The 27,965-nt window shown below is 44.8% G+C and overlaps 1 protein-coding gene across 3 annotated transcripts in view; it reads right to left on the reverse strand.

Moving 5' to 3' along the window:
- Window positions 1–7,288: 7,288 nt before the first annotated feature.
- LOC141775844 (protocadherin-1-like) overlaps window positions 7,289–27,965 on the reverse strand; it is a 261,087-nt gene continuing 240,410 nt past the window's right edge. For all 3 annotated transcript variants that reach the window (XM_074649584.1, XM_074649586.1, XM_074649585.1), the window contains exon 5: window positions 7,289–18,067. In XM_074649584.1, the coding sequence (XP_074505685.1) occupies window positions 17,610–18,067 (458 nt within the window). In that variant the 3' untranslated portion in view covers window positions 7,289–17,609. The remainder of the gene's footprint in view (window positions 18,068–27,965) is intronic.

Genomic DNA, 27,965 nt, shown 5'->3' on the forward strand with positions numbered 1-27,965 from the left:
TGCCTCTGGAGGCCCGCAGGGGAAACATCACCATCCCTCTCCTCCTCCTCCCTTACTCACTCCATCCATCCATCCATCCATCTATCCCTCCTTCCAGCTCCTTCTCCTCCGTCCGCCCCCTCCTCTGTTTTCTCTCCACAGCGGGCTCCTCAGCGGCCCGCCCCGAGGCCCGCCCCGAGGCCGACAGTGATGGAGAGAGGACGACAACATTGCAGACACCAGGGACGAGGACGAGGAGGAAGACGAGGAGGAGGACGAGGACGAGGAGGAGGAGGAGGAAGAGGACGAGGACGAGGAGGAGGAGGACGAAGAGGAGGAAGAGGAGGAGGAGGAGGAGGAGGATGATAGAGGAGGAGGAAGAGGAATAGGAATAGGACGAGGAGGAGGAGGAGGAGGAGGAGAGAGGTGAAAGGAGGTGGAGGAGGTCGAGGAGGAGGTGAAGGAGGAGGAGGAGGAGGAGGAGGAGGAGGAGGTGGAGGAGGAGGAAGAGGAAGAGGAATAGGAATAGGACGAGGAGGAGGAGGAGAGAGGTGAAAGGAGGAGGAGGAGATCGAGGAGGAGGAGGAGGAGGAGGAGGAGGAGGAGGAGGAGGAGGAGGAGGAGGATGATAGAGGAGGAGGAAGAGGAATAGGAATAGGACGAGGAGGAGGAGAGAGGTGAAAGGAGGTGGAGGAGGTCGAGGAGGAGGTGGAGGAGGAGGAGGAGGAGGTCGAGGAGGAGGTGGAGGAGGAGGAGGAGGAGGAGGAGGATAATGACGAGGAGGAGGAGGAGGACGAGGAGGAGGTGGAGGAGGAGGAGGAGGAGGAGGTCTGGTACCGTCCGAGACTGTAGAGCTAAGCCGCGGCTCGGCTGCGTCTCTTCTAGAGATTCGAGGTCTCGCCTACTTTTAATGCAAGCCGCGCGGTTCACAGCAACAACAAATATTCATTTTTAAATCAACACTTCCTGCTTTCATTTCAAAATAAAAGCCCTCAAGTTTTTTTCTGTGGACAGAATTCCTTCCTTTGTTAACACAAGGCTTTTATTCTGAAATATGTGCCGGACAGTGCTGTAGAACATGCAGTGACTTGGAGAGCTCCATGAATGAATATAGTACGGGGATTTAATGGTGGATTATTACTATTATTTACAAATTGCCACACGTTTCTTAACCTTTCTCTGTCTGAAATAAATATAAATGACATTTATAATGAAATGAAATGACCATTATGAAAGGAGAACTCTATGTAGAAAGAAAGAGCTGACAGCAGCAAAAGATACGCCGCTGGTGTGATCACCTGACGCGTGAATCACGCAGCCGCCACGCGCTCCTGACGTTTCCTGTGTGGACAAAGCGCAATATGTTTTTGCTTCTAAGCGCATAACTTTTGTTACAGTAACACCTTGCATCCACACTACTCCTGCGTTTTAGCATCCCTAAAACTGAGACGTTTGAAAACGCTGACGACCCTGTTTTAGTTAGACACTCATGTTCACTTCCTGATGGGTCTCATCAGTCATGACGTGTCCTCCCCATCACGTGAGACACTTTCCTGTAAGGAATAAAACAACATCAGTGTTGACTACTAGTGGTTAATTCAACATGGATAACAAAGTACAACTGTCTCTGCTAGCAGCTGCTGTGCAGTTCAATTCTGCATTTTTGAATGCTACTACTCTCCGCATGCACACGAGGGAAGCTGATTTTGGAGGGATTTGCGAGCAGCGTGTCCGACGGTGTTATCAGCCCTACGGAGCGGAGCGGACGTTTGAAGGCACAAAACTACAATAATTCCACGTTGTATTTTCCGTAACTAAGCAACCAACTGCACAGTAGACAAATCTACATCCTGTTTACACCGGCAGGCGCAGGCCCAGATGTGATGTGTGTTTTCAGGCGTGTTAGTAGGACGGAGGTTATTTCTAAAACGGTGCTGAAACACACACAGAGATGTTAGTGTGGATGTAGCCTTATAGTCGGGCCCAAGGCACTCTGTTTTGATCTCAGTATTTCAAAGACAGAAGCACATTTGATTGAACGTCCATGTATTTATAAACTAAAGTGCACCGCAGGTTAACTACAAGACGAGGATATGACCATGAGATCTGTGAACGCAGCCTCCGTCTCCTCCAGTAACCATCTGATCTCCCAGTAGAAGAAGAAAGCCTCTCGCTCTGCTACCTCATGTTTTCTTCTTACGCCCTTTAAAACCATAATTAATGCATTAATGTAAATGGCCGTTTGTGATGCATAATGCTCCTCCTGGGGGTGATCTTCATCCCTTTGAACAGCTCCGAGTGCGACTCCTCTTCCTCTGCAGGATGGAGCAGGTTCAAGTGAGGGTCGTGTTTTAGCAGCAGCAGCCATTATTCCCTCTAACTGTGCATTTGCATGAACCCGTCGAGGTCAAGTTTGTTAGCTGCTGTTAACGCTGCCGCCCGGCGCTCTGCCTCCTCGCCGCCGCCGCCACTTCACCGCTGTGAAAAAAGAGGAGCTATTGTTCGTCATTTCAGCGGAAGGAAGGGAAAGGGAAAAAGGCACATAACCGCAGGCGCTGTGTGAAATGTTAAAATGGAGATTAGCCCGGCCACCGCAGATCTCGCTTATAATGATTAAACATCACGCCTTGCATTTCAATAGGAACACTTGTGGCTGGGAGCGCTCTGATAAGGTCCCGCTTTAATTCACACATACACATGCAACATTCAGAGGGAAGAAAGGACATGCTTTCAGAGAGAGAGAGAGAGAGAGAGAGAGAGAGGGGTCGCATCAGATGTTGCTCTGTGTCCTCTGACAGCAACCAGAGTCCACTGAAAACCTTCCAGCGCTTTTAAACACGCTGCTGTTTTTAGGTTGTGAAAATAAAAACACAACTGATAAAGTCTCTTTAGCCAATCACAATCCCTCTCTGCATGAAAGCAGGGATTACCAGCAGAATAATAATGAACTCTGAAGTGGAGAAATTACAGTGTTGACTTTTTAACAAGACGTCACGACAAAAAAACGAAATATTATTCAAAGTAGATTTAACAAAGTCAATTTATCTACTATATCTCCTATCTGTTTTAATCTCATCTTGTATTTCTGTTTTAAGGCGTCTTTGAGAACGCTGAAGAGCCAGCCCGGTCACACCACATGGCGAATGAATGACAGTAATTTGAAAGTGATTTTGTGTGTAATAACGCCTTTGTTGCTTTCGACGTGTAATTTCACACCTATTCATATTTTGGCACGACGACGGTTAGTTTAGAAGTTTCTAGGGAGTTTCCAGAGGCGGCGAGATGCCCGGACGCCGGACGCCACTGATTTGCATAAAGTAGCCTTATGGTACGTGTCCACAGCCTCCGTCCTTTCCACGCTTCCCATTTATTGTCTATATAAGCAGCCGTGCAGCAATGCATTCTGGTAGCGTGGCGGTGCGATTCGAGAGACGAGGCGTCACGTCGGCCGCTCCTCATTTGCATAAAGTTGAGGTCTAGGCTACTTTATGCAAATCAGGGGCGTCCGGCGTCCGGGCAACTTGCCGCCTCTGGAAACTCTCTAGAAACATTTAAACTAACCGTTGTGGATCTAAGATAAAGACAGATTCATCTGGATGGATTATTTCTCACATCAAATGTTTTCGGAAACACATTTGGATGGTTGGTTAACGGGTAAACGGTTAATTATGAACATCCCTACTTTGGGCCTCTAAAACACTCCGTTTTGGTTTGACATGAAAAAAGACAACATTTCATTTATAAATCAGCGTTAACTGTTTCAGTATTTAACGTTGACCGCTATCTTCCCGTAACCGTAAGGAGCCGATATTGTCGGAAAACAAATGAAATATGCTGACGGGGAAAGTCTCCTTACCCAGGATGCATTGTGTTTTACCTGCTATATAAATGAGTGGATTTCGTCGTGTGTTTCTTTAACTTGTTATTTCCTCTTCGGCGATGCCTCAGATTGCATCATCACTTCCTCATTAGCTTCATTACAGACTGGTGTGTTGCCGCAGCAGCAGCAGAGCTCAGCCTGCTTGCTCTTCCTCACTGTGTGTTCACTTCTTTAACATCTCCTCCATCCATACATCACCTCCCACCCACCGCCTGCCTGACAGTCTGCCTAATACCAATTGCACAAAACTCTCTCTGTCCCCCCGGCTCCCTATCTCTTTCTCTCTCTGCCAAAAATGTATTTCCTGACCACATAACACCACCGCTCTCCTCTCCTCTCCTCTTCCTCCTCCTCCTCTCCTCTTCCTCTTCATCCACAACTCAGGCCGGGGTGTGAAGCAGACTGAAAGAGGCTTTCGGCGCCACTTCCTGCAGAGATCTCGGCTCTCGAGTGTTTCTGAAGAAAGTCTGACTCCGTGGAAGGGAATTTTTTTATTTTTCGAGCCGCTATACATTTTAAAATAGAAGTGTTAGAACTTTATTTTAAATTCTCCCGGAGTACCCAAAGATACCAAATATGTTCCACCGCAGACTCTCCTCACACTGACTCATATTATTCACACATTCATCTTAATGTGCCCTTATCACCTTGAAATTGCCGGCGTATTTGATTTCCTCCGTTCTCCGACTCTAATTTCTCCTTTATTCTCTGCTGCTGCTCCACCACCAACAATCAATACGCTCTCATCTTACATTATTATATTATCATCTGCTTCCTGTTAGAGGTTTGCTTTACATCGCTGCTTCCACAATAACCACACAGAGAGAGGAGGAGGAGGAAGAAGATAACAGGGACAAGGTAAGGATGGAAGGAGGAATGAAAGGGAGGAGTAAAGGAGGGGGAGGAAGGATAGCAGTATAGAAGAAGAGACGTAGGAGTGAGGAACACAGGAAGGTAAGCAAGGAACTGGAGAAGAGGAGGAAGGAAAATAAGGAACCAAGGGAGGAAGATAGGACTGAGGGATGAAGGAATTCAGATGAAAAAAAGAAAGAAAGAAAGAAAGAAAGAAGGGAGGATGAGACAGGATGGAAAGACTGACAAGAGACGGAGGAAGTGCTGGTGAGGATGAGGAAGCAAAGACTGGAGGACGAGGAAGAAGGAGTTGAGATAGGAAGAGAGGAGAGGAAACAAGAAGAAAGGAGGAAACAAAAAGAGATGAGGAAATGGAGGAAGCAAGGAGGAGAGGAAAGGAGGAACAGGGTAGGAGGGAAGGACTGAAGGAAGGAGGACTCTAGATGAAAGGGAAGAGGAGAGGAGAAAAGGATGAAGACAAACAGCCTGAATGAGAGCCAGAAGAGGAGGAAGGAAAGGAGGGAAGGACTGAAGGAAGGACTCTAAATGAAAGGGAAGAGGAGAGGAAAACAAACAGCCTGAATGAGAGCTAGAAGAGGAGGGTAGAGTATGGAGGAAAGGGGGACTCAGGTTAGGAAGGAAGGAGCCAGAAGAGGAGGGTAGAGGAGGAAGGAAAGGAGGAGGAAGGGTAGGAAGGAAGGAGCCAGAAGAGCAGGGTAGAGGAGGAAGGGAAGGAGGAGGAAGGGTAGGAAGGAAGGAGCCAGAAGAGGAGGGTAGAGGAGGAAGGAAAGGAGGACTCAGGGTAGGAAGGAAGGAGCCAAAAGAGGAGAAACGAGGTGATGAAGTGAGGACGGTAGAGGAGGAAGGAAAGGAGGACTCAGGGTAGGAAGGAAGGAGCCAGAAGAGGAGAAACGAGGTGATGAAGTGATGAAACCTTGTGGGAGCCCACGGAGAGAAAGCAACCTGCTGTAACTGTGTCATCCTCTCCTCAACACGCTGTGATAATATTTTCTTTTTGTTGTTCTCAGAAATATTCTGCTGCAATGAATTTAATCATTCTGCCCCCAATTTCAATTTACTGCTGTAATGCGATGCAACAGCTATAAGCACAGAGTCATGAGCGCCTTCCTCTGAGTGCGTTTGATATTCCTCATACAGCGGCGGCGGCGGCGTGCAGCGTTTGTTTTTATTGAAATGTGATTGGGTGGTGTCTCGCTTTAGGGCACGACACTCTGCAACTGGAGGATTCACGAGTCAATTTCCTGAAGTGGAATCCAATAACGGAGAAGAAGCCGAGGCGAGGCGTTTACGGCTCCTTAGGAACATCAGGAGAGCGGCGCCCAAAAGACCGTCAGTCACTGCCGGGCCACCGCCGGAAACATTCTGTTCACAGGAAACATCAAGTGAAAAGACTCCGGGGGGGTCGCGTCCTCACGAAGCATTTCATGACCTCAGGAGATCCTGAACAGTCTACAGTTTAAAGTTGAACACATAAAATAACTCCACCCCCGTTCGGATTATTGGTTTCACCCAATTAAAACATTTTGTTTTCTAATTAAAGTTCTGCCGAGTAAATACGTCAATGTCAAGTTTTGATTTTTAGGTTGCTAGGCGACAGAGCAGGGAAAGAAAACACTGGTCTCTCAGTCGGTTCATCAGCTTCTGATATAACCTCAACATGATCATTTCAACTTGACATTTAGGTCCTTTAAGTACAAAATGTGCTGTTCCAGATCTTCCAAACAGATTAGATGATCTTCTTTAGAAGAAAGTCCAGCGTGAAAATTAGGGATGCGATACTGTGCTCATGTACTTGCAAAACGGCACCGATACAACGGCACCGATTCCACTTTACGGCAGCGAGCAGTAACCTCTCGTCACCCTCTTTCGGGTCCTCACGCTCCACCTCACCGACTCACGCGTCCGTTAGACTCCTTGGTCCGTGTTTCAAGACGGGTCGGGTGGGTTGCAGACATCGCCGCAGACCCCTGGTGCCTTTTACGTGGTCCGAGGACAGTCCGCCCCGATGACAATTTGTCCACGGCCCCGGGAAGCACCTTCGCCCCGAGCCTTTCCAAGCCGACCTAGAGCCGGTGCCGGCGCACCGCCTTGTGTGCGGGACTCCCCAGCCTGCCGTGTGTCTCTCACACCGTCCAGCTGGCTGTTAACGAGGGTCCTTTGGCACAGAGAAGTACTCGGTATCGGTACTCGTATCGGTACTCGGTATCGGAGAGTACCCAAATGTGAAAAAAGTATTCAGTTTTTCCTCGCCAAAATGTAGACTAAATTGGGAGCGTTATTGGGCGTTCTGCCCAACAAGCTAACATAAGATGGTTGGTACCGATGGATTCATCAGGTTTTCTAGTTTCATTTGGTACTGGTATCTTCACTCTAGCTTTAAAGCTGAGCCGCTACAATCTCTGAACGACAGAACAGCGTCCGGATTGTTACGAGGTTAATAGATTCTAAAATAACAGATAGATCTTTCTCCCACTCCTAAGAGAAACCTGAGAACTGTCCACCTGGTTACGTTCCCGACCGGCAGAGACAAACAAGGACAGAGTGACAGCCACCGTCTTCCTTTGACTGAATGTATTTTATTGTAAAGCTATAAGGAAGGAGTAATTACAAGATATCATTTCTTTGATTTGCTCAGCAAAAATAAAAGACCACATTTTTTTTTTTTTAATTCAAACATGCGGATGCTGATCAAAAAGAGAACAGATGAGGCTCAAACAAACACATCACCCAACTTCCTCCAAGGAAATTAAAAAAACAAACCCAACAGAACTAAAGGAAATGTACAGTTTGTCTTGGGACGAACGTGAGAGAACGGAAAGGTAAAGCGGTATAAAGCCGGTGGATGATTGGAGGCGAGACGCCGTCGTCCTCCGCTCTGAGCCATCACTCCTACATTTAATAGAGCCTACGGTACTTCAGACGATATAATCCTACAGGTTCAGGTCAGATTCCTTCACGTTGTTTGAATATATATATATATTTTTTCATCTTCATTTTTTAAAAGCCTACACTTGCATGTACATAAAACTGTACAAAAAACAAGGCATCACTAGCATTGTTCCTATATAAATATAACCAACCAACAATTAGGCTACAAACGTGGACTTTTCCGTAAAGACAAAAGGTATTCGGCAGCTCTGTCCGTCTGCTGTTTTCTTCTTCTAGCTCACAAAAAAACCTAGAAATATTTCCCACTCCATCCTTAATGTACGGAGGCTCGGAGCCGCCATGGTCGTTTATTATTTTTTTTAGGTCTGTTATTGCCAAGAACACAACTAAATTATCTTTTATTTTTTTACAATCAAAAATCAATTATCTTTTTGGATATCCCAAGATAATGATAGTCATCATCTCCGCTAACAATATGAGGGTTTTTTTGTGACGACTTTGTTATATTTTACTTTTACAGGCTAATTTAATTTTGCTGATATTTTTTATTTAACATGTTGTTCTGAGATAATTTTAATGTCATTATCTCAAAATAATTTCAAATTGATTACCTTATTTTCATACAATACGAAATATTTTATGGAGCTCACAAGATAATAATGCAGTCATTTGTTTTAATTTTTTCCAATATCTATATATATACATATATATACAAAATAATTTTAATAATTTTAATATCAGGTTTGGGCACTTTTGGAGCTCTTTTTGGAGGTATATATTTTTAAATATCTTGTCATCTTAAGATTTCAAAACATTATCTTTTAAGTTTTGTAATTATATATATACGTATATATATATATATGTATATATATACATATATACATATATATGTATATATGTATTTCTTGAGATAACAAATGATGCAGCTGTGTTTTGTTTTAATATTATTATTTTGAGATAATGACATAATTTCCGGAGTATGACGTAATTATCGTATTTCATCTTTCTGTCTTTTTCTTTCTCAGTTATCTCAAACAAAAAACCAAAGTGTGTAAGATTTTTCTGGAGTTAACACATCGTTCATCGTAGTGGTGACTTTATCTTCTCGTCGTGAGGTTAACAATTACGTTCACGCGCCGCTCACGTTGTTTTTAAGGCTAATCGTCTCATCCTGAGAAATCAAACCGAGATAGATCACAAGGTAACGGCCGCTCTCGGCTTCCGTAGTTTCAGTCTGAGAAGTCTGAGAAGTCTGACTTCCCGTTTGGGGGTTTTAGCGTGAAACTAACCGTCACTATTTGAACGGTTTGTGTGGGATTCTGTGAAGAATCCGTTTTTTCACGATGGAGTAAAGAAAAGAGAAAACACAGAGTCCAGTCTGCCCGCTCAGAAAACACATCATTTACACACCGCCGCGTCTGGTAAAAAACAGCAAGGACCATTTATATTCATACAATATGTCTATAGCAGTGTTGATTCCATAACATTGATAAAAACAACTGCGACAACAACGAAAATGTATAATATTTATAAAGTTGGCTTGTTTCATGCTCAGCTGGAGCCTCGTTCTGCAGAGAGACTCCGGCCTCGGTATAATACACAACCAGAAAACAGCAAAACCACTCCGGACTTTATCACATGAGTTCATGTAGAAGGAGTCTGCTGCTCTCATGACCTCACCGGCTTTCACTTCTTTAGGACTTTTGTACTGATTAAAGTCGTAGAATTAACTCACCACGTTCATGAAAAACAAACTCAAACCACATAAAGACGTTCAGTTGTCCTCTTTCTGGCGTAATGTATTGATACCAACTGGTTAAAGGTTTTAGTTTCCTCATTATTGGTGTTTTTATTTCGTCTGTATTTTATTGTATCTGTGCAAGCACTTTGTAATTATCTTTAGAACGGTGCTATACAAATGAAGATTATTATTTGTGGCTCTGGAGGAGCTGTGTCAAAGAAGATAACCCTGATGATGTCATGGTGATGTCATCCAGGTTGTCTCAGCTTGTGCGGGGAGGCTACAAAATCATTAAGAGTTTCTCAGCCCGGTCTCACCGAATGGCGTATGAATGAGCCGGTACTTTATAAGTTATTTCCCGTGCAATCACAACGCCTTAGTTGCTTTCGGCGTGTCATGTGTACGCCATGTAGTCTGTACTGACTGTAATGCAAACGCGTGAATACGCTACGCTCAGAGTCCAACAAGTCCAGCGTTCATGTTCCAAAGTGTTGTTGAGTTATTTTGAAGTTACATGAGCGACGTGTTGTTTACGTACTTATATGAAGCCCTACATGTACGTGTCAATCAAAAGCCGCTAAGAGGCTCGGTGGGCTCTTTACTGTGACTCGTTCAAAGAAATCCATCAGCCCAGATACGTTTATTGTTTCTTAAATGAAAAGAATTACAAGAAATAATTTAGGCTAACTGTAATAACTAATAAAACATCGGAGCCTAACTCAGCCTCTCAGTCTGGATCCATCCGACCGTCCAGGTGCTCAGTCAGGTAGATAAAGTGAAACCACACCGTAACTGTGCCAGTTAACAGAAATGATACTCACCGAACTGAACGTGTGCAGCCTAAAGAAATGAAAATAAACAATACAGGTTAAATCCACATTGTGGCTCCGACACACAACCGTGATGTTTCTCCTCACTAAGAGGTGACCGCGACCGCGACTGCGACCGCTTCCCAGTAACGAGGTGGCGTTAAATGACACATGAAATGTCTTTAGAATGTGCTGCTATTTATTTATACGCCTTCCCGTCAGATCAGGTTCAATTTTACATCTTAAATTTAAGGCATTTTTTCAGCTGCGATGTAAAGCTGTGTCCAAACAAACAAAATCATTTAACCCTTTAAACTGTTAAACTGTTAAACTTGAACGTTTGTGACGGCAGCTTCATTCTTTTACTTTGGTGAGGGAATCAAGTTGCCATCCTGAACTTTTTACACAAATATACTAAATAAAATATAATATTGTCAGAACGACTAAGATGAGGTTCAATATTTGCAGCTGCGTGTAAAAAGTATTTAAGGATCGCGTCTTAAAAAAGTTTAGTTAAATGACGATTGTTCAGTTTTTCATTGTTTCTTTTGGATGTAATTTTCATGAAAGCTCTTATTTCTGCGTCTTAATAAATAAAACCATCAATACAAAAGTCCCGACCATAAAACCAATGATTCCATGAGAGGCAGCAGCTTGTAAATCTTAGTGGACAGATTAGAGACGATGATTCCACTGAGTCAGAATGTCACTGACGGTCAGACGGAGGAGGAGCGTGGAGGGGAAACACTGAATAAAGTAATTGGGTTGTGTATTTGAACAAAGTGAAGCTTCCGTTAAACTGCACGGACTCAGAAAAACCAAAATCAACATTCATGTTTTACTGTCATCGAGGAGCAGATTCCACCAACACGGCTGAACTCAACAGCTACAACAACATGATTCATAAAGAGAGTTTCACAACTGGAGCACAAAATAAAGAGTTTAAAGTAGGAAATTCAGGCTGCGTCTCAAATTATTAAATTAATAAAATGAAGTTTGCTTTTTGCCGTTTGATCCGAACGTTATTATATTAATGGAATCAAACTTTTTCCAATGAAATCTGTGCCAAAACTTCACCAAAAAGTTCTACGAGATATCTTTGGGAAACTTTAAAATGCTCAAACCAGAGGGGAAACAAAAACTGGGTCTTAAAGCTGCATTAATTAGTATTTTTGGCCACTTGGTTGCAGCAGAACAAGCTATAAACACAACGTCTGACATATTACCACCTTATAAAATCACTGCAAAGCAATTCCTTCAACATTAACACGTAATAATGTGATCCATTGTTGTGAAAAATATTGATTAGTGCAGCTTTAAGACTCAGACATCACTCCAGAAATAAAGGATTTGAGACGCAGTCTGGGAGTTTTAGGAAACAAAACATTTTCTCTGAAAGTACAGCAGATAGATTTCATACATAAATAATGCCCGTCAGTAGTAAACCAATATGTTTTAGAAGACATTTAAGTCACGAATCAGTGAGTCTATAAAGTGCTTCAGAAGCAAAATAGTGCACTTTAATTTAATAATAAATCAAATGTAAACCAGGTGCCAACATTTTAAAATCAAGAAGCATTTTAATTGTAAACCAGTTTGTGTTTTTAGACGTAAACTAACTGAATGATGCACATCATTATTATTATTATTATTAATAAAGTAAAGGGATTCATGTGCAGACAGACCAGAGCTGATATCTGATCAATATCTTTTCCCTTCAATACATCAGAAACATGTAGAGCTTCATATGCAGACGAACTGATCTCTTCTATATCTCTATTCTTCTCTCTGGGATATTTATACGGGACGTTTCAGTGAATGTGGACGTTCTGCATGCAGAGACACCTGCTGAACACACACACACACACACACACACACACACAGCGAGGCTGTCAGTGTGTGTGACAGCAGCTCTCCTGGGGGTTGATGGGTAGTGGTGGTGGTGGGGGGGGGGGGGGGGGGGGGGGTATCGGAGGTTCAGGTGTTCCTCCAGGGAGCAGGAAGTGTTTGTAGTCTGACAGGAAGCCTTAAGACCAAAAAGCCAAAGGACCATCTCTATGCTTGCAGACATACAGTATACTGTATACAGGATATACTGTGTATACTGTTTCTGTACTGTGTGGACACATACTGTGAATATGATTCCCATACAACTAAACTGCATTGTGAATTAATATGTTAAGAGGGAAATGTATCTGTCTTCTACTGATGCTCCGAGGAACTCCACGGAGGTATATAAAAAGTATATGAAAGTAATGCACTGTAATTTGTGTATATGCCACAAAATGACTGTGTAATCCACCAAATCGTGAATAAGGAAGTGTAAAGAGCGACAGAACGCTGCGTAGGGAGGAGGTCGGGGTGGATGGGAGGACACTGGACGTTCACCGAGGAGACCGGCGTTTGTGTCCCGTCAAGTCAACGTTGATTTATTATTCACGTAACTTCCAGAGTTATTTTAACCCAAACCACCGTCGTCTCCTAAACCTAACGAAGTAGTTTTGTTGCCTAAACCTAACCAAAGTGTTTCCTGTGAAGACGGAAGTTTATTTTGAAAAGACTCTGCGTGTAATGAGCTGAAATGGTTGCGTGCATCACTAAAGGTCATCAGGGGTCACCAGAGGTTTTTTTCTTCTTCTGGGGTTAATTGCGCAACTTTCACTTATTTTAATTTACGTCCGTAGCTTAAATAACAACAAGAAAAATAGTAACTTTAAGCCATCTCTAAATAATCTGTCATTAAATCTCTGCAGCTGGTTCAACATCTGGAGGAGAGACTGAAACCAGGCTGAAGTCGCTGGCTGTCCACATACTTTTGGCCGTGTAGTTAAACTTCATTGTTAATATTTTCTGCCACAAAAAGTCTTTAAAAAGGAAACACTAAAACCTTTAATCCCATTTCATACCTGTAATGAGTGTTTAATACTGTAAACACACTCACAGTCTGAGGCCTGAGGTAAAGCCAACAGCAACGCCAGAGGTCACCAAAGGTCATCGGGGGTCACCAGAGGTTGCTTTTCTTCTTCTGGGGTTAATTGGTGCCAAAGAGTTGAGGTTAAACCGACGCCTCGTGACTCTGGCCTCTCTCCTCTATCTTTAGCTTAGACAGCAGAACACAGCGGCCTCCTGGGAGTCCAGCGGCCGGCCGGGAGGCGAGCGGCGAACCGGCATCACGGAGGAGAGGAAAAATGACTTGTTTACGGTGAAACGGCGAAGCGTGGCGATGGGAAAAGGAAGGAGGAGAGTCAATGTGGACCTCCGTGGCGGGCCTGTAAATAATCAATCAGAGCGCTGAGCGCCGGCGTTAAATCACTAGAGGAAGATGGGGAGCGCGAGGGACCGCGGCGGCGCCCGTGAACTCTAAATCTCTGTCACTGGGAGGGTTGAATGATGGCTGATTTATGTGCAGGGGAATACTGTGACTGTGTGCTTTCTGAACAGGCAGATACGTCGACAATGAATCAAATCGCCTTCAGAGACAGAAGGAATCGTGTTGTGAATGGCGTTAACGCCCCCCCCACCCCCGCCCCAACATCGAGCCTCCGCACATCAGAAACAAATGTATGTACAATAAAAAACAATTAAGCAGCACAGCTGAAGGTGTGAGCACGACATCATCAAAAAAAACAAAAAAGCAGAAAGCAGAGGAAGGAAGCGGTCCGACTGGCTCGGCGAAGGCGATTGTTTGCGTAATAAAACGAGATGGTGTGACCCCGCCGCCGCTCCGTCGCCGCGCCGCGCCCTCGTTTTGCTGCCTGTTTAGACTTTGAAGGCGTCGCAGCCCGGCGGCGGCGCTTTGATGTTGCCTCTGTGATTCTGGAGGGTGGATGTTCACATCACACACACGCTCGCAGAAAACAAAATGACAAGTCATTTAGTCTCATATTCAGCCGTCGAGACTTCGCTGCCAACAGGGGCGAGATAATCCCACTTGTTCCCACAGCTGCTCTCTTTGTGTCAGGAAGGTTCGAGAAGAGAATAAATTAGTAGAAACGAGGCAGGTCTCTCCTCCAGGAAGACGAACGCTTGATTTCTAGTTTGATTAGATAGCAAATACTAACTGTAGATCAAAGCATCCCGGGGACTCCTGATATTAATGAAGTGATATTTAAAGGTGGGTTACGGTGCAGAACAGCAGAGCTCAGCTGCACAAAACAGCACAACTCTCCCTTTAAGATCTGTACCTAGCTGTGGATGAACGCGGGGTGCAGACCCTGAGGTTGAGAAAGATGTACGATGCTTATGTAAAACATAAACTCATTGGTTCCTGTACTCAGGTGACTCCTGACTTGGAAACAGGTGAATTAATCTCACTCTGCCGGCTGCTTTGTTTTAAGACTTCAGGACTCAGTGAGAGACTAAATGACTTGTTAGGGAGCCGGTCTCTCACTGTGCCGTTGCTTTCATCCATCCAGCCTCAGCTGGTGTGCATCACTACAGGTGAAATCTCACATTACCCTCAGCAGCCATTAACACCAGGCTCAGGATGAATGGACTTCCAAACCAGCTCGCTTTTACTGGCGCAAATTATCGCCGGTAATGTGCAGAGCCTCGGGTTGTAATCAGAGTTCCTCCGCCGCCGCGCTGTGTGAAGGGGAGGGGGGGTGTTAGTGGACTGAAGCGTGTTCAGGTGTCATTAATCCTGCGTTTCTGTGAGACTGCAGCACGGCGGGAAGCGGCGCCCACCACCTCCTCCTCCCCCCCCACTCCGCTGCACAGAGCTAACAGGTTTAATAAATACTTGTGCTAAACGCCGAACGGCTCGGCCTCACACTGAGGAGGTAAAGAGGTGGGAACTAACGAGAGGCGACACTGACCGGAGAGCTCGTCCTTCAAGCTCAGAAACACAGCGGGGAAACATTCAGCACCGTGTCCACAAACAAGCCACTCCAACCACCGCGGCTGGGACGTGCAGAGGTGCACTGTGGAAAGAATACACAGCTGAACACACAACTAAACATGTTCTTTAAGTATTAAACTTTCAAACCTCTTGTTGAGTGACGATGTTGGCGATCATTAATCCTGACTGGTATTGTGTTCATTCATTTTTTGCGTTCTGTAGAAGCAATAATTCTCATTTCCCACCAACATTACCGCATGTAGATGCCAGTAGATGAGTAGCCTTTCTATTGTTTTCCTGCTGTCTCCCTCGACGTCACAAACGTGACAGAAAACCGGGTTAGTAACGGAGGTGGGAATCACCAGACGCCCCACGATACCATATTATCACCATACCGAAGTCATGATACGATATTATCTTATTTGTCAACATCTGTTTTATCTAATAAGATACAGTTTCCACTCCGTTCATCTGAGTTTTCATTCACATATCTGGAGGTCAGAGGTCAAGTGCCTAACTTTAGAGTGTTATTTAGCGTTCTTTTCCCCGACAAGCTCTCATTGACGCTAGCTTTAGAACTGAGCCCACTACAACCTCTGAAAGACAGAATAGCGGCCCAGTAGTAGTTTATATGACCAAAAAAATGGTTACCTGACGTCGTCCGCGTATCGATAATATTGCCGTGCAAAATATGGCGAAAGTATGCAAGATTGATATTCATGTTTCCCAGAGGATGATGACTCTGATGACCTCCTGATCTTTCCTCTAGCATCACCATCAGGACAAACTTTCCAAACTCCTCAACAAAATACAGTATCTCCAAAATCAATTGGAGGATATGGATGGAAATCCACCGTAAACATTCCTGCTCCCCAGAGGATGAAGTAAAAAGAAAAGATGATTTCTTCTCGCGCCACAATCAGTCGAGTTTCTAGACTCCTGCTTTAACTCAAATGTGAAAACATAAGCATCAGCTTGCCGTGACATTTACTGCCAACATTCCTGCTCCCCAGAGGATGAACCCCGTTTGATTTCAATCACCTCTCGACTTTTCCTCCAGCGCCACATTCAGGACAAACTTCACATTTTAATCTTGAACTACCTGGGAGGCTTAAAGAAAACTATCACATCGTAGGATGTATTTGATATCGATAAGTCTTCTTGTGGTCGTGTTTTAAAAGGTTTAGTCGGACCAACGGTCCAAAAACCAGAACTGTTCTGTTTATGATGATATAAAACAGCAAATGTTCACATTGTGAAGCTGGAGCCAAAGAATGTTTGACTACTTTGCTTGATTTAAAAACTTAAACAATTGATTGGTTATTAATTTCTTTGGTGGTGAAAAAGGTGGAACAGTTATTGTGATTTGTCTATTTGTTTAGCTTTCTGTTAGAATAAACTTTCTGGTCTACTACTGACAGGAGCATCAATAATATAATCGGTACTTTCAGCTTTGGTCGATCCACTGACTGAAGAACTTTTTTCTGTTCTGAATGAATTGTTACCGGTGCACCTCGGATGCTTTTGTCTCCTCGTGAACCCGATATGAAAACTGTGTTGTAAATTTGTAGAGGAGAGAAAAAACTAATAATAAAAAGTCTTGTGTTTGTAACTCGGCACCGTCGGTGATGCTCAAGAGTTCAGGTTTCCTGCAGTGTGATGTGAACGCCGCGGCGTCGTTTCCTCTGTACATGCGGAAGTTTTCAGTCCATCAAATTCTGACGTTACATGAAGATCTGCAGACAGCACGACAGCCACGGATCCACACAGCAGTTTCCTCTGTCACTGTTTGTATTTACAGCTCTGTACACTGAAAAAAGAGCTCTTCACGGCAAAAAAAGAAGAAAAAAAAGAAATGAACAGACCTGAAAAAAGTTCAACTCCGGAGGTTGGAAAACAGCCGCGTTTCTGCGAACGTCTTACGTTGGCGACAAGCTGTTCCTGATAAAAACGAGCCCGGTTGATTTGATGCAACTCGGCTCAAAAATGTATTTCCCCCGGAGGCTCCGGAGTCGAAAAAAATCAAAAAGAAATCCCAAAACTATTCAGGATAGATAGCATTACACAGTATACTGAAGTAGGATTTACAAATAGTTCGTTCCCTTCTCCCCCCGAAGGTGTTTTTTCTTTTTCTGTTCCAACACAGCAACAAAGCCTAAAGCAACGCACAAAAATCCAACTCAAATACGTGAGTAGCTAAATAGTTTCCCATTAAATTATCACAACGATGTGGTGTAGTTTACATTCCGTCCGCAGCAGCAGGCGCCGCGTGTTTTCTTCAATTGATTTGAATTAATTCTATTTTACATTTGATTGGTTTCTAGAGGAGGGTGGTGGTAGCGGTGGCGGTGGTGGTGGTGGTGGTGGTGGCGGTGGCGGTGGCAGTGGGCGAGGCGGGCGAGGGTCTAAAGCCTTGTACGGTGGATGCAGTTATAAAAAGAAAGAAGGGGTGTCGGTGCTGCGGCACAGCGAATAGTAATAGGCACAGGGGGCGGCAGTGAGGGGGCGGGACAGGTGGTGGCGAGCAGCGACGGGGGATGATGAGGGGCGTAGAGAAGGTGGTGGTTTTTGAGGGATTTAAGGTGGAGAGCGGCGCCCTCACAGGTAGATCTCCCTCTTGGAGGTCTGGCCGGTCGGAGTGGTGGCCGAGTGATACTCCACCGCCTGGCTCAGCGGGATCTCCTCCAGCCCACAGTCTTTACCGGACGAGTCTCCGCCCCCGGGGTAGGCACTGCTGTAGGGCGTCATAAACCGCATGTTTGCCACTTTGGAGCCGCTGCAGCCGCCGCCGCCGCCGCCGCCAACGCCACCGCCAACGCCACCGCCACCGGTCCCGCGCTCCTCCGTCAGGGGCTTGGGGCTGCCGTTGGCCATCAGCTGCTCCTGCCCGTCCATCTCCTGGTAAGGCACGAAGGTGGAGAGCGTGGGGGCGTTCTTGAGTACCTTGTGGGTGGGGGAAGGCTCGCCGGGCATCCAGCAGGAGTCGGAGTGGCCGAACTCGGTGCACTCGTGGGTGCAGTTACCGGTCATCGCCACGTCGGGAAGAGGCCTGAGGTCTGCAGAGAAACAGAGACAAAGAGACAAAGAGACAAAGAAAGGATGAGTAACGGAGAAGCAACAGCGGAGGACAAAAAGCTCAGAGATGGAGATGAAGATGGAGATGAAGATGAAGATGAAGATGAAGATGAGGGACGGAGCTCTAGCAGGAAGTTTCCATAATAACTATCATTATTTCTTCTGTTCTCAGACTCAGAACTGCACTACCTGATTACCTACCATCTTTCTCTATTTTACCTTATTATGCAACTCTGTCTCCTACAAAATGACGTTCCAACTAAACAACTAAACTGCATCCTCAGTTACGTTCAGAGGGAAACATGTTCTCTCACGGATTACGGTCACAGTTTGTTGTCACGTTGTAAATTTAAACGACACATAAAACCTCAACTTGTGCTCGTTAAAACATGGGAAATAAAGTCCAAAATGATCCTTTAAAATGACTACGTTTATTACGTTACTTAAAATTAAGTGAACGTTGACTTTTAGTTTCACACAGAACACAAACAGCAGTTTGACCCACTGCCGGTAGTGGACTTTCTCGCTTGTTATACTCGTTATTATTCCAAATAACTTTCATTTAACGCTCATCGATATACTACGTCACCTGTCGGATCGTTGCTCGCTGTATTATACGTCATTAGATGCGACCGTCTGCAGACTATCGTTATATTATGATACGTCAAAGACAAACTTAGTCCCCAACAAAATAGGTTTCCTTCATAAAAGTTGTATGGGACCGTCATTTTTTATTTGGTCTGTATTTTTCAAATGTTTAAAAGTATTTCTGTCTTTTATTAAGACCATATTGATAACTGTTTAACCCCTTTGTGCCTCCGTTTTATTGATGTTTGTCTTGTCTTGTGTGTGATTTTTATTTAACGCGTGGCTGCAGAAGAATTTCCTTTGAGATAATAAAGGTAAGAGTTCAAGTTGACTGTAAATAAAGTGTATTTGACAGCAGACGGACACAGAGGTTGGTGTTTCTGTGAGTAAAGATCTCTCTCTGAGTAAATGTTGCTTTTGTCCCCTAAAAACCAATAAAAAGCTGCGTGTCACAGTTCAGCTGCGTACCGGCTGGCTGGCAGGAGCGTCTTTATCCCTTTATCCACACACGCTGCTCTCCATTTGAAGGAAATTAATTAAAGCTCAGTGTGTATTTTTAAAGTCACTAATAGTTCACAAAGTGCCAGGAACGTTGCTTAATTTGCCGCTGAAAGACGGAAGCCACATATCAAACGACGGGCGCTGAGCGTGAAACAGGATCAGTTGATTTAAAGGAGGGAAAAAAAAACACGCACAGATTCGTTAAGACGTTAATTATGTTGCACAAACAGCCAATTAAGGTAAAAATAACAAGACTGGAGCGGCTGTTCTCTTTACCTGCAAGAAATGACACGGCGGATACAGAAGAGGCTTCAAAGGTAAATTAATTTCCGTCTTTTTATTGATATTTAAGGTCGCGGTTTCTCCCCTCTCGACTCTCTCATGTTGGTTTTATGATTCCAGCTTTAACCCTGAGCCTCGGAGACGGGCAGGCAGACGCTGACAGACAGGCGGACGCAGGGCTGAGTTCGCATTTAAAGAATCACAGCTTAGAATGGAAAAAGGTCAGAGATGGAAGCAGAAATATCAATGCGTATGCAGAAAGTAACCTTTCTTCTGTGCGTGACATTAGATCATTCTTTGATACTGGAGGCTGGGAGGCTGGCGAGGGGCGGAGGGGGTGCCGGTCCTCCCGGGGAATGGCGCTTATTTCCCAAAATGCCCTCTGCTTCATGCATAATTTAAATTCATTGCCTCCCTTTTTTTGCAAAAGGAGCTACAGTCGGCTTTTCTGTCTGTTTGCGGGTTGATGTGTACGTTCTAATCCCGGGGAGTGCTGAGTAGCGACCGCGCTCCCCCTCCCCGCATTCTCACGGCCGCCGCATGCCGTGGATTTCAGTTTTTTAAGCACTTCCCATGCAAAAAAGCAAGGTGCTTGCAAAAATGTTAAGTCATGTGCGAGTGGCTGCTGAGTTCAGAACGGCTGTTTAATAAGTGCTTTGCCTCTAAACGTGGTGTCAGCAGGAGGCTTATAAAGCACGGACGCCCTCAGAGCTGCACGGCTGAACAAACTCTAAACTCGACTCACTTGGATAACAACAGCAGAGGAACGACTCAGCGGCCGAGTTCAGCTGGACCGACGCCTGGAGGCCGACTCTGTTTAACAACTACTGAGACCTCTGGCCCCGGACTCTGTGACTGGAAGTGCTGCTAGATTGGCCACCGGCGGCTGGTTTCAGTTAAACATCCTGTAGCTCGGAGCAGATACAAATATGATATAAGATCAGAACCAACCCAGTTCAAAAGTCATTCATTCATATGACAACAGCCCAACTTAACAACAATAATTTCATCCATTTTAACAAGCTGTGGTAGGCTGATGTTCAACACAGGGTCGGGAGGATGTTATGGACAGACTTTACTGTCTTTCAGAGGCTTTAGCAGCTAGATTAAAGACACGCATATCATATGAAACTAGAAAACCTGATGAATCCATCGGTACCAACCAGGTCATGATAGCTGCTCATGAAGGAGGTTAAATAACGCTCCAAACTTGCACAACATTTTGGAGAGGAAAAACTGGCATGTTGTAAAACAGATGTTGCAAAGCAGTCAGAGTCCCCGAGGCCTGGAAGCTCCACGCTTAACATGTGACATTTGATTTCATTTAGAAACTGTTTGTGAATATGCAGCACTAAAGCACGATGTGAACCAACATGATGAGGGCCTGCAGACCTGACCTAGAGGTTGTGTTTTTAAAAAGGTAGTTTAAACTAATCTAACTGCTATTCCAGCTAAATAAAGCTGAACACGTCTGAGAGGGATGAACGGCTGCTGCCCTGGGAGCACGTTTATCAGATCATGTCTGGACTGACCCCCCCAAGCCTTTCCTCTCGTAACCCCCATCAGGTCTGTTCTGAGACTCGGTTCAGTCTGAATCCGACTCTGAAAGAAAGGTATTTTGAGTAGAATCCATCCCAAGCCCGAGAACGTGTCTGACTCTTTATTTCCTGAGTTGAGCTGCAGACGTTCCTGCTGGAAGACTCAGCACTCTGTCTGTTTATGTCTGTCACTTCTACGAGCTCTCTGACACCGCGGCGTCTTCCTCAGGGGAGCCATCTTTGAGCAGGTGATGTTTACGAGTATAAGAGGAGATAAACAGGAAGCTCACCTCCTGTTCAATCACTGCTGTAGTAGCACGGTGACATCCAACTGTTGCTTCAGTGCAACCTGTCGGCTGCACGCCTCGTCTCAAATGAAAGCGCGCTACACATGTCATCAACACGTCACATACGCATACCGAGACAGCAGAAATACTACATCAATATATAGATATAGATATGATAACGTGTTTTTATATTTGCATGTTAGCACTAATGTGTAAATATGAGCGTGTATGTAGATTACGACATGACTCTGTACAACAAAAGTCACGTCATACTCACAGACATTTGTTTTTCGATCGGTAATTTGATGTCAACAACACTTCCTGCTAAATCTACACATATCTTTCACAATAAAAGCCTTCTAGCGGCCTTAAGGTCATTGTCCCTCCCATTCCTAGCACATCTTTTATGTGCAACATCTGCAAGTAGTAGTAAGTTTCAGTCGAAACTAGGGCTGCAGAATTAATAAAAAAATGTATTGAAATGCGATATGACCGACTGCAATTTTCAAATCGCACGAGGCGCAATATTTGTTAAAGTGGAAATGTGTGTCAAAATACCAATCTAAATTCAATATTGTGGTGCTGGCCTACACATCATATTCTACAGACTTAAGAAAACATCTCTGTTCGGTACAGATCCCCGCAAAAATCACACCAAAAAAATCCTTACCTCTAATATCCGTATTGCAATATCATCGCATTTAAATATTTGTTCTAAATCGTTCAGCCCGGTTGAGACTGGTTGGAAAACGGTAAGGTAAAAGGGGGTTGGTATTAACGAGTGAATGAAAACTATTCTTTTTAAAAAGATGTTGTACTTTAAATACAATGCCAGGAAAGAAACCAAATATACACTAAAAGGGCTTTTAATGTGAAACATTACAGCAGGAAGTGTGGTCTCTTTAGTCGTTGTCAATTGTCGAGCAAATTTTAGGCAAACTTTTGAAATGTTGCAAAAAAAGAAATGCAAATTCGTTGCGTTTCCATCGGCTGGTTTGGAGCGAATCAACTCGGCTACAGCGTAGTTTAGTCAGACGTTGGCGCTACGCATGGATTTAATCTGCCAGTAAACAGAGTAGAAGAAGAAGAGAGAGATCTTCAGGAATTAGTTTTTATAGTTCATTCATGTCAGCTGGTATTGTCTCTGTTTCATGTTGTCTGGAGATGAAAACAAGCATTCACACGTTACGGGAATATCCGAGAAGACGCCGACGGCAGAAACAGCTTTTTAGTCATTTGAGCTAAATGTTCGCTACGTCAGGATTTATTCGACAAAGGCGTTTCCATACCTCCGTTAGTGCATCAACTCGTTTTCCACAAAGACAAAAACCACCTCAGGCGGGCGGTAAAACTTTTTTGCGCTATTCAGGAAGTTGTATAAAATGTTTGTCGTTTCCATTCTGCTGTTTTAACATGATACTTTAATATTATAGAAAACGTCAATGTAGAAGGGATTAACTAGTGTATGAAAACATGATGCCAAGACAGAAAGAATACAGTATATCCCCTTTCAGGCACTAAAAGTCTTTTAAATGTGAAACATCTGTAAACCACAGCAGGAAGTGTGATCTCATCCACGGTAGCTTGACGGAAATTTAAATAAAGGCAAAGTAGAAGTGACGGAATAAATGTGAGCACGACTCTGTTGTTGTACTGATTGATTGAATTAGTGTCGTGGAAATGTACATAGTAATGAATTTATCAAGACAAGAGGTAAACAAGGTGGAAGTTTGCTTTAACAGCAACATCATCAACAGTAAACAGGGACGCGTCTTACAGAGGTATGATACTAAACTAGAGATAAAAGTATGTCTCTGATATAATACTGGTTAAAGTAAATAAAGGCCATGGTCACTATTAAAGAATTTACAGTACACAGTATGTTTATATATACATTTAGAAAGCTGCATTTCATTAGTCTTTCTATATTTGACATGTATGAACACTAACTGGTGGTGTTAGTGAGCTATGACGGTACCGTACCACTGCACATGTGACTCCATACATAACAACCGGTTCAAATAACAGAGAACGGGGGTGAATCCGAGTGTGACCCCCGTTCAGGCCCTCAGCACAACTTTCTGTAGCTCTAATCACAGAACCTGGCGCCGGGCTGATTGGGGGTCGTGTTCGTCCTAATTAAGCACAAGAACTAATTGGCTCTGGTTTGAGACGGAGCTAATTGGCGAGCACGATGGGAGGACGAGTTTGGGCGGTTAGGGCGGGTTGTGGCTGAGATGTAAGATCAATGACTGGTTTGGCTAATAAGGCCTTCCTGTGGTGGTGGACATGAGCGGGTTACCGCCACCGCCACCGCCACCGCCTTCACTACTCACCTCCAGCACAGATCATCATCATCAAAGACGATACGATCAGATGCTGATGAAGCACATTTTACTGCTGCTGACTCTCATTAGTGACTGAAGCACAAACAGCATCTCAATAATTAGATACAGACTTTGATTTAAAGTCTTCTCTCATTTATTATATTGTTAATAATGCCTTCTTTCTTTTTGCTGTTTACTCTTACGTGTGTTTTCTCTTCATGGTCTGAGGACAACGACGTTAGTCTGAACATCAACACTTTGTTTCAGAGAGAGAAACCTCGACACCACCTGGTCAGGGCGCCAGAAAGACTGCTGCAAATATTCATGATTGTCAAAGGATGGCAGCAGAGACTGTATATATGGAGTGGACGTAGTCACCGTGACGTCACACATCGGTTTGTGGACTGACGGTTCTGAAGCATCGAGTTCGGCATTTTGTTTTTTTGCAACCAGAAGTGACACCAGAGGGTGGAGCTTCTGGAAGCACAACTGAACGCTGAATAAGACATGTTTAAGGGGACCAACATGGATGATCAGGGATTAATAATAAATCCACAAGAAAAGCCAACTCGGTCTCACTCCCAACTCATCAAACCACGCCGTTTAGGCATCAAAAACAGAGGCGCCTTTTAGCGACAGTTTGGGACAAATTGGGTCTTTTGACTCGTTGGTATCGTCAGTCCCGTGAGTCCCATCAGTCGTTCGTCACGTAAGTGGAGTCAGTGAATTTAACGTCAACCACGACGTCTTCTCCTAACCACTTCTCCTTGACCTCGATGGAAAACGTCATGAGGTCGAGGAAAGATGAGAAGGAGAATTCAGAAGGACTCAGGAAAGACAACCGTGGTGTTCAAAGAATCCGACTGCTCTTTCACTAGATCTCCGTCATCATGATGCGACGGCGGCGGATGTTAGTGACGCGGGTCTGCTGTGGTGAAACTACAATGTCCTGAAGATGAACTACAAAAGGCGCTGCCTTGCCTGGACTCTCACTGGTGTTGGTGTTGAATCCTAACTCCCTGGTATGGTGACCTCCCTAGTGATAAAGAGGAGGGAGTAGTCAGGCTTCAGGCTGTTAACAGTAACCACAGAGAGTTACCTGGCAGATGAGGCGGCAGCGTTGGTCGGTGATTCTGGGTTTCTCATCAGTATTTAAGGGAAGTTTGTAAAGTTCTGGGGCAACCCTCTGGAGGAGGAAACGCTATCTCCGGTACCCTCGGCGAAGCTGGGCGGCGGCGGCGGCGGCGCTGTCAGAGGGCCGTAACGCTGAATTCAAGGTTGCCTCTATTAGTCAAGGCTGTTTAAAATGGAGTAGCCCTCCTGAGTTTCTTCCCCCTGTAGTCCTTATCTGCACTCCTGAGTTCCAGTTAACCCCGGGGACCCTCGCTCGCCCTGACGGCCTCTCTCTCTGCATAATACACTCCGCTACCTTGGTCACCATTTTTCCGGTCAAACTAATTAGATTTCAGAGTGCCCGCTTGGGAAGATGTCAGTGGTATGAAATGGAAATAATTTCCAGATGAGTGTCTGACATTTTCCGCTGTCGACTAGAGTAAAGAGCCCGGGTCGGATGGGCTCCTTCTCCCTCTTCTTCCTCCTCTTTTCCGCTCCATCACTTTAGTCGCAGAGATATGCTAAACCGCGGTGCTTCCCCTCGCTCGGCTCCGTCCCGCCTGATAAATAGAAGCCAAAGTACACAAAAGAGAGCTCCTCTCTTTTTCTCCTGCTTCTGCTTGAAGTGTTAATGTGTTTAATTACTTTGAAGCTGGCTTGTGTGTGTGTGTGTGTGTGTGTGTGTGTGTTTGTGTGCGTGTGTGAGTGTGTGTGTGTGTGCGTGTGTGTGTGAGTGTGTGTGCGTGTGTGTGTGAGTGTGTGTGTGAGTGTGTGTGCGTGTGTGTGTGAGTGTTGCAGTTAAAGCTGCAGCAGGAAAACCTTCAATTAATGCCTTTTCTCTACCGATGACAATGGCTCCAATTTATCTTATAGGAACAATAGAGGAGTGAGAGGAGGTGCAGCCGCTCTGAGCGCTCAAAGACGGCCAGGAGAAAGCCAACGACGTGCTGCTGCTTCCCCCGCTGCAATCAGCGGTGACGCCAACAACCCCCACACACACACACACACGCACACGCGCACACGCACACGCACACGCACACACACACACACACACACCAGAGGATACCTTCGTTTTAAAACACGCCACTGACTCTACCTCTTCCCCTGGAGGTTTTAACCACCACGTCCATCTCTGACCAGACAACATTCATGCTCTTCACTTGTTTGGACGCTCATAACAGAGAATATTTGATGGATTGCCATGAAATTTGGTCCCCAGAGGAAAAGATGAAGAACTTTGGTGATCCTCAGAGACTACGGTTGGTGTCGGACGGCGCTTATTTAGTGTTTGTTAAATGAACTTAAAGGGTAACTTGGGTATTTTCCATCTTGGGACAAATTATCCCATAATGTTTGTGTCTAATGCGACAAGATTACAGCCCGACACGGCCGTCGTAGGGTGTCGACTCGGATCGGGAACGATAAATGAGTGTCGCGTGCGAAAATCGATGGTTCCTTAATGACGGTTAACAGTTAAACGGTTAATTATTAACATCCCTACTCTAATCTGACATAGTGACCGTCGTAAACGTCAGTAATATCCTGTAGTCTGATCGTGTAGTCTGATCGTGGCATAACTGACCTACAAGGACGAGACTTTTTGAAAGTGGTCCAGCATTGATGGAGAACGCTGCCGCCTTCAGCCACTAAATGAGATGTAATTTAATAATTTGGGGCGACCTGGCACCGTCTAAGTCCAGTTAAAGTGCTCGTTGTTACCACTGACAGGCTCAGATTGTTATTAGAAGTGTCTGACTACATCAAGGTGAGGACCCTACAGAGAAATCAAACCTACCTAGTCCCTGCTGACCCCGCTACAGTAAGATGAGAGGTTTATCCTCAAGGACCGCCAAGATCTACACAAACCTTCAGTTCCTTGTTGTAGCTTTAAACAAACAAGATCATGTTAAGTGGTGAACCGTGGAGGTGTTGGGAGGTTGATTTTGGACTAGTTGTGTCCACTAGGCTAACCCCGACCTGACTGCAGCTGAACACACAGACATGAGACGGGTATTGATCTTCTCCTCCGTCTCTCAGAGAGAGGACCATGTTGACTGTGAACTGCTCTGATTAGCGTCTTCTACAACCTGTTAAAGCTTCTGTCTTTATCCCCCCCCCTCTCTCTCTGACCCCCCAGTCCGTCTCTGTGTGGAAACCTTGCCGGCTCTAATTAAACTTTGGGCAGATTAGAACTTTGCCTTGTCAGTCTTTATTCATGCTTAAACAAGTTATTACTTTTTGAGAAATTAAATTAGCCGGCAATTAATTAATCGACACAGAGCTGGGAAAGAGGACGAAGGGGAGGAGGAACGGAGGGAGGTGAGGGGAGATGAAAGTGGAGGGAAAAGAAGACAGGAAAAAGGAGGAAGAGGACTCGGGTTTGGCAGAAAATGAAGGAAATGGAGACATAGATTTATCTCAAAGACGGAAGGAGAGGAAAAAAAGAGAATTATTGATATTTAAATGTCATCTGTTCTTTCACTAATTAGCAGGAGAGAAAGATGAAGATGAAGATCCACACATCAACACTTGATGCTTTCAGAAGTCAAAACTACCCTCTTCCTCCTCTTCCTCCTCATCCTCCTCCTCCTGCCTCATGCAGAGACGTTATTAGACAGACAACGACTCCCTCCCTCTCCTCGTTTTCCAAATCTAAAATGATTCTCTCCTTCTGAAGGCAGAACAAAAACCCAACAGGCTGAAAGACGAGAAATAAAGGAGTATCTACTTTGTTTCTCGCTCTGATGGTTTTTCTCGTTGATTTAACGGGCGGCGTCGGCGTCTCCTCCTCGGTGACATCGACGTATTGACTGACTGAATGTTTAAAATGATCCATTCTCTGCTTGGAGCCCCCGGCGTCCAACCAACCAACCGAACGACGCAGCCGCCGAGGCGAGGAGGCCACAGTCAATGTGAAACGCCAGTGGTGGCGGTGCCGATGTAACGGCGGGTTTATCTGACCTCGTCACGCAGCGACGGAGGAATACAAGAATAACAACAGGAAGAGGAGGAGGAGAGGAAAACGTTGGTCCTCCTCTCACTCTTGGTTCACCGCTGGTTGTCCGTGTTGGAGGACGTTATGCTGCTGTGACGGGTGACCTCAGTGTGCTCAGTGCGCTCAGGAGTGTCAATTGCTCCTTTACCCCCTTTACTTCCTTTTTTCCTTCATTTCCTGCAGCATTTAGACGTCGTCATCATCCAACATATCTCAACTGATTTTATTTTTTTTTACATAAAAATCTC

The sequence above is a fragment of the Sebastes fasciatus genome, chromosome 10 (genome assembly GCF_043250625.1).
Source record: "Sebastes fasciatus isolate fSebFas1 chromosome 10, fSebFas1.pri, whole genome shotgun sequence".
In the NCBI taxonomy this organism is placed as follows: Eukaryota; Metazoa; Chordata; class Actinopteri; order Perciformes; family Sebastidae; genus Sebastes; species Sebastes fasciatus.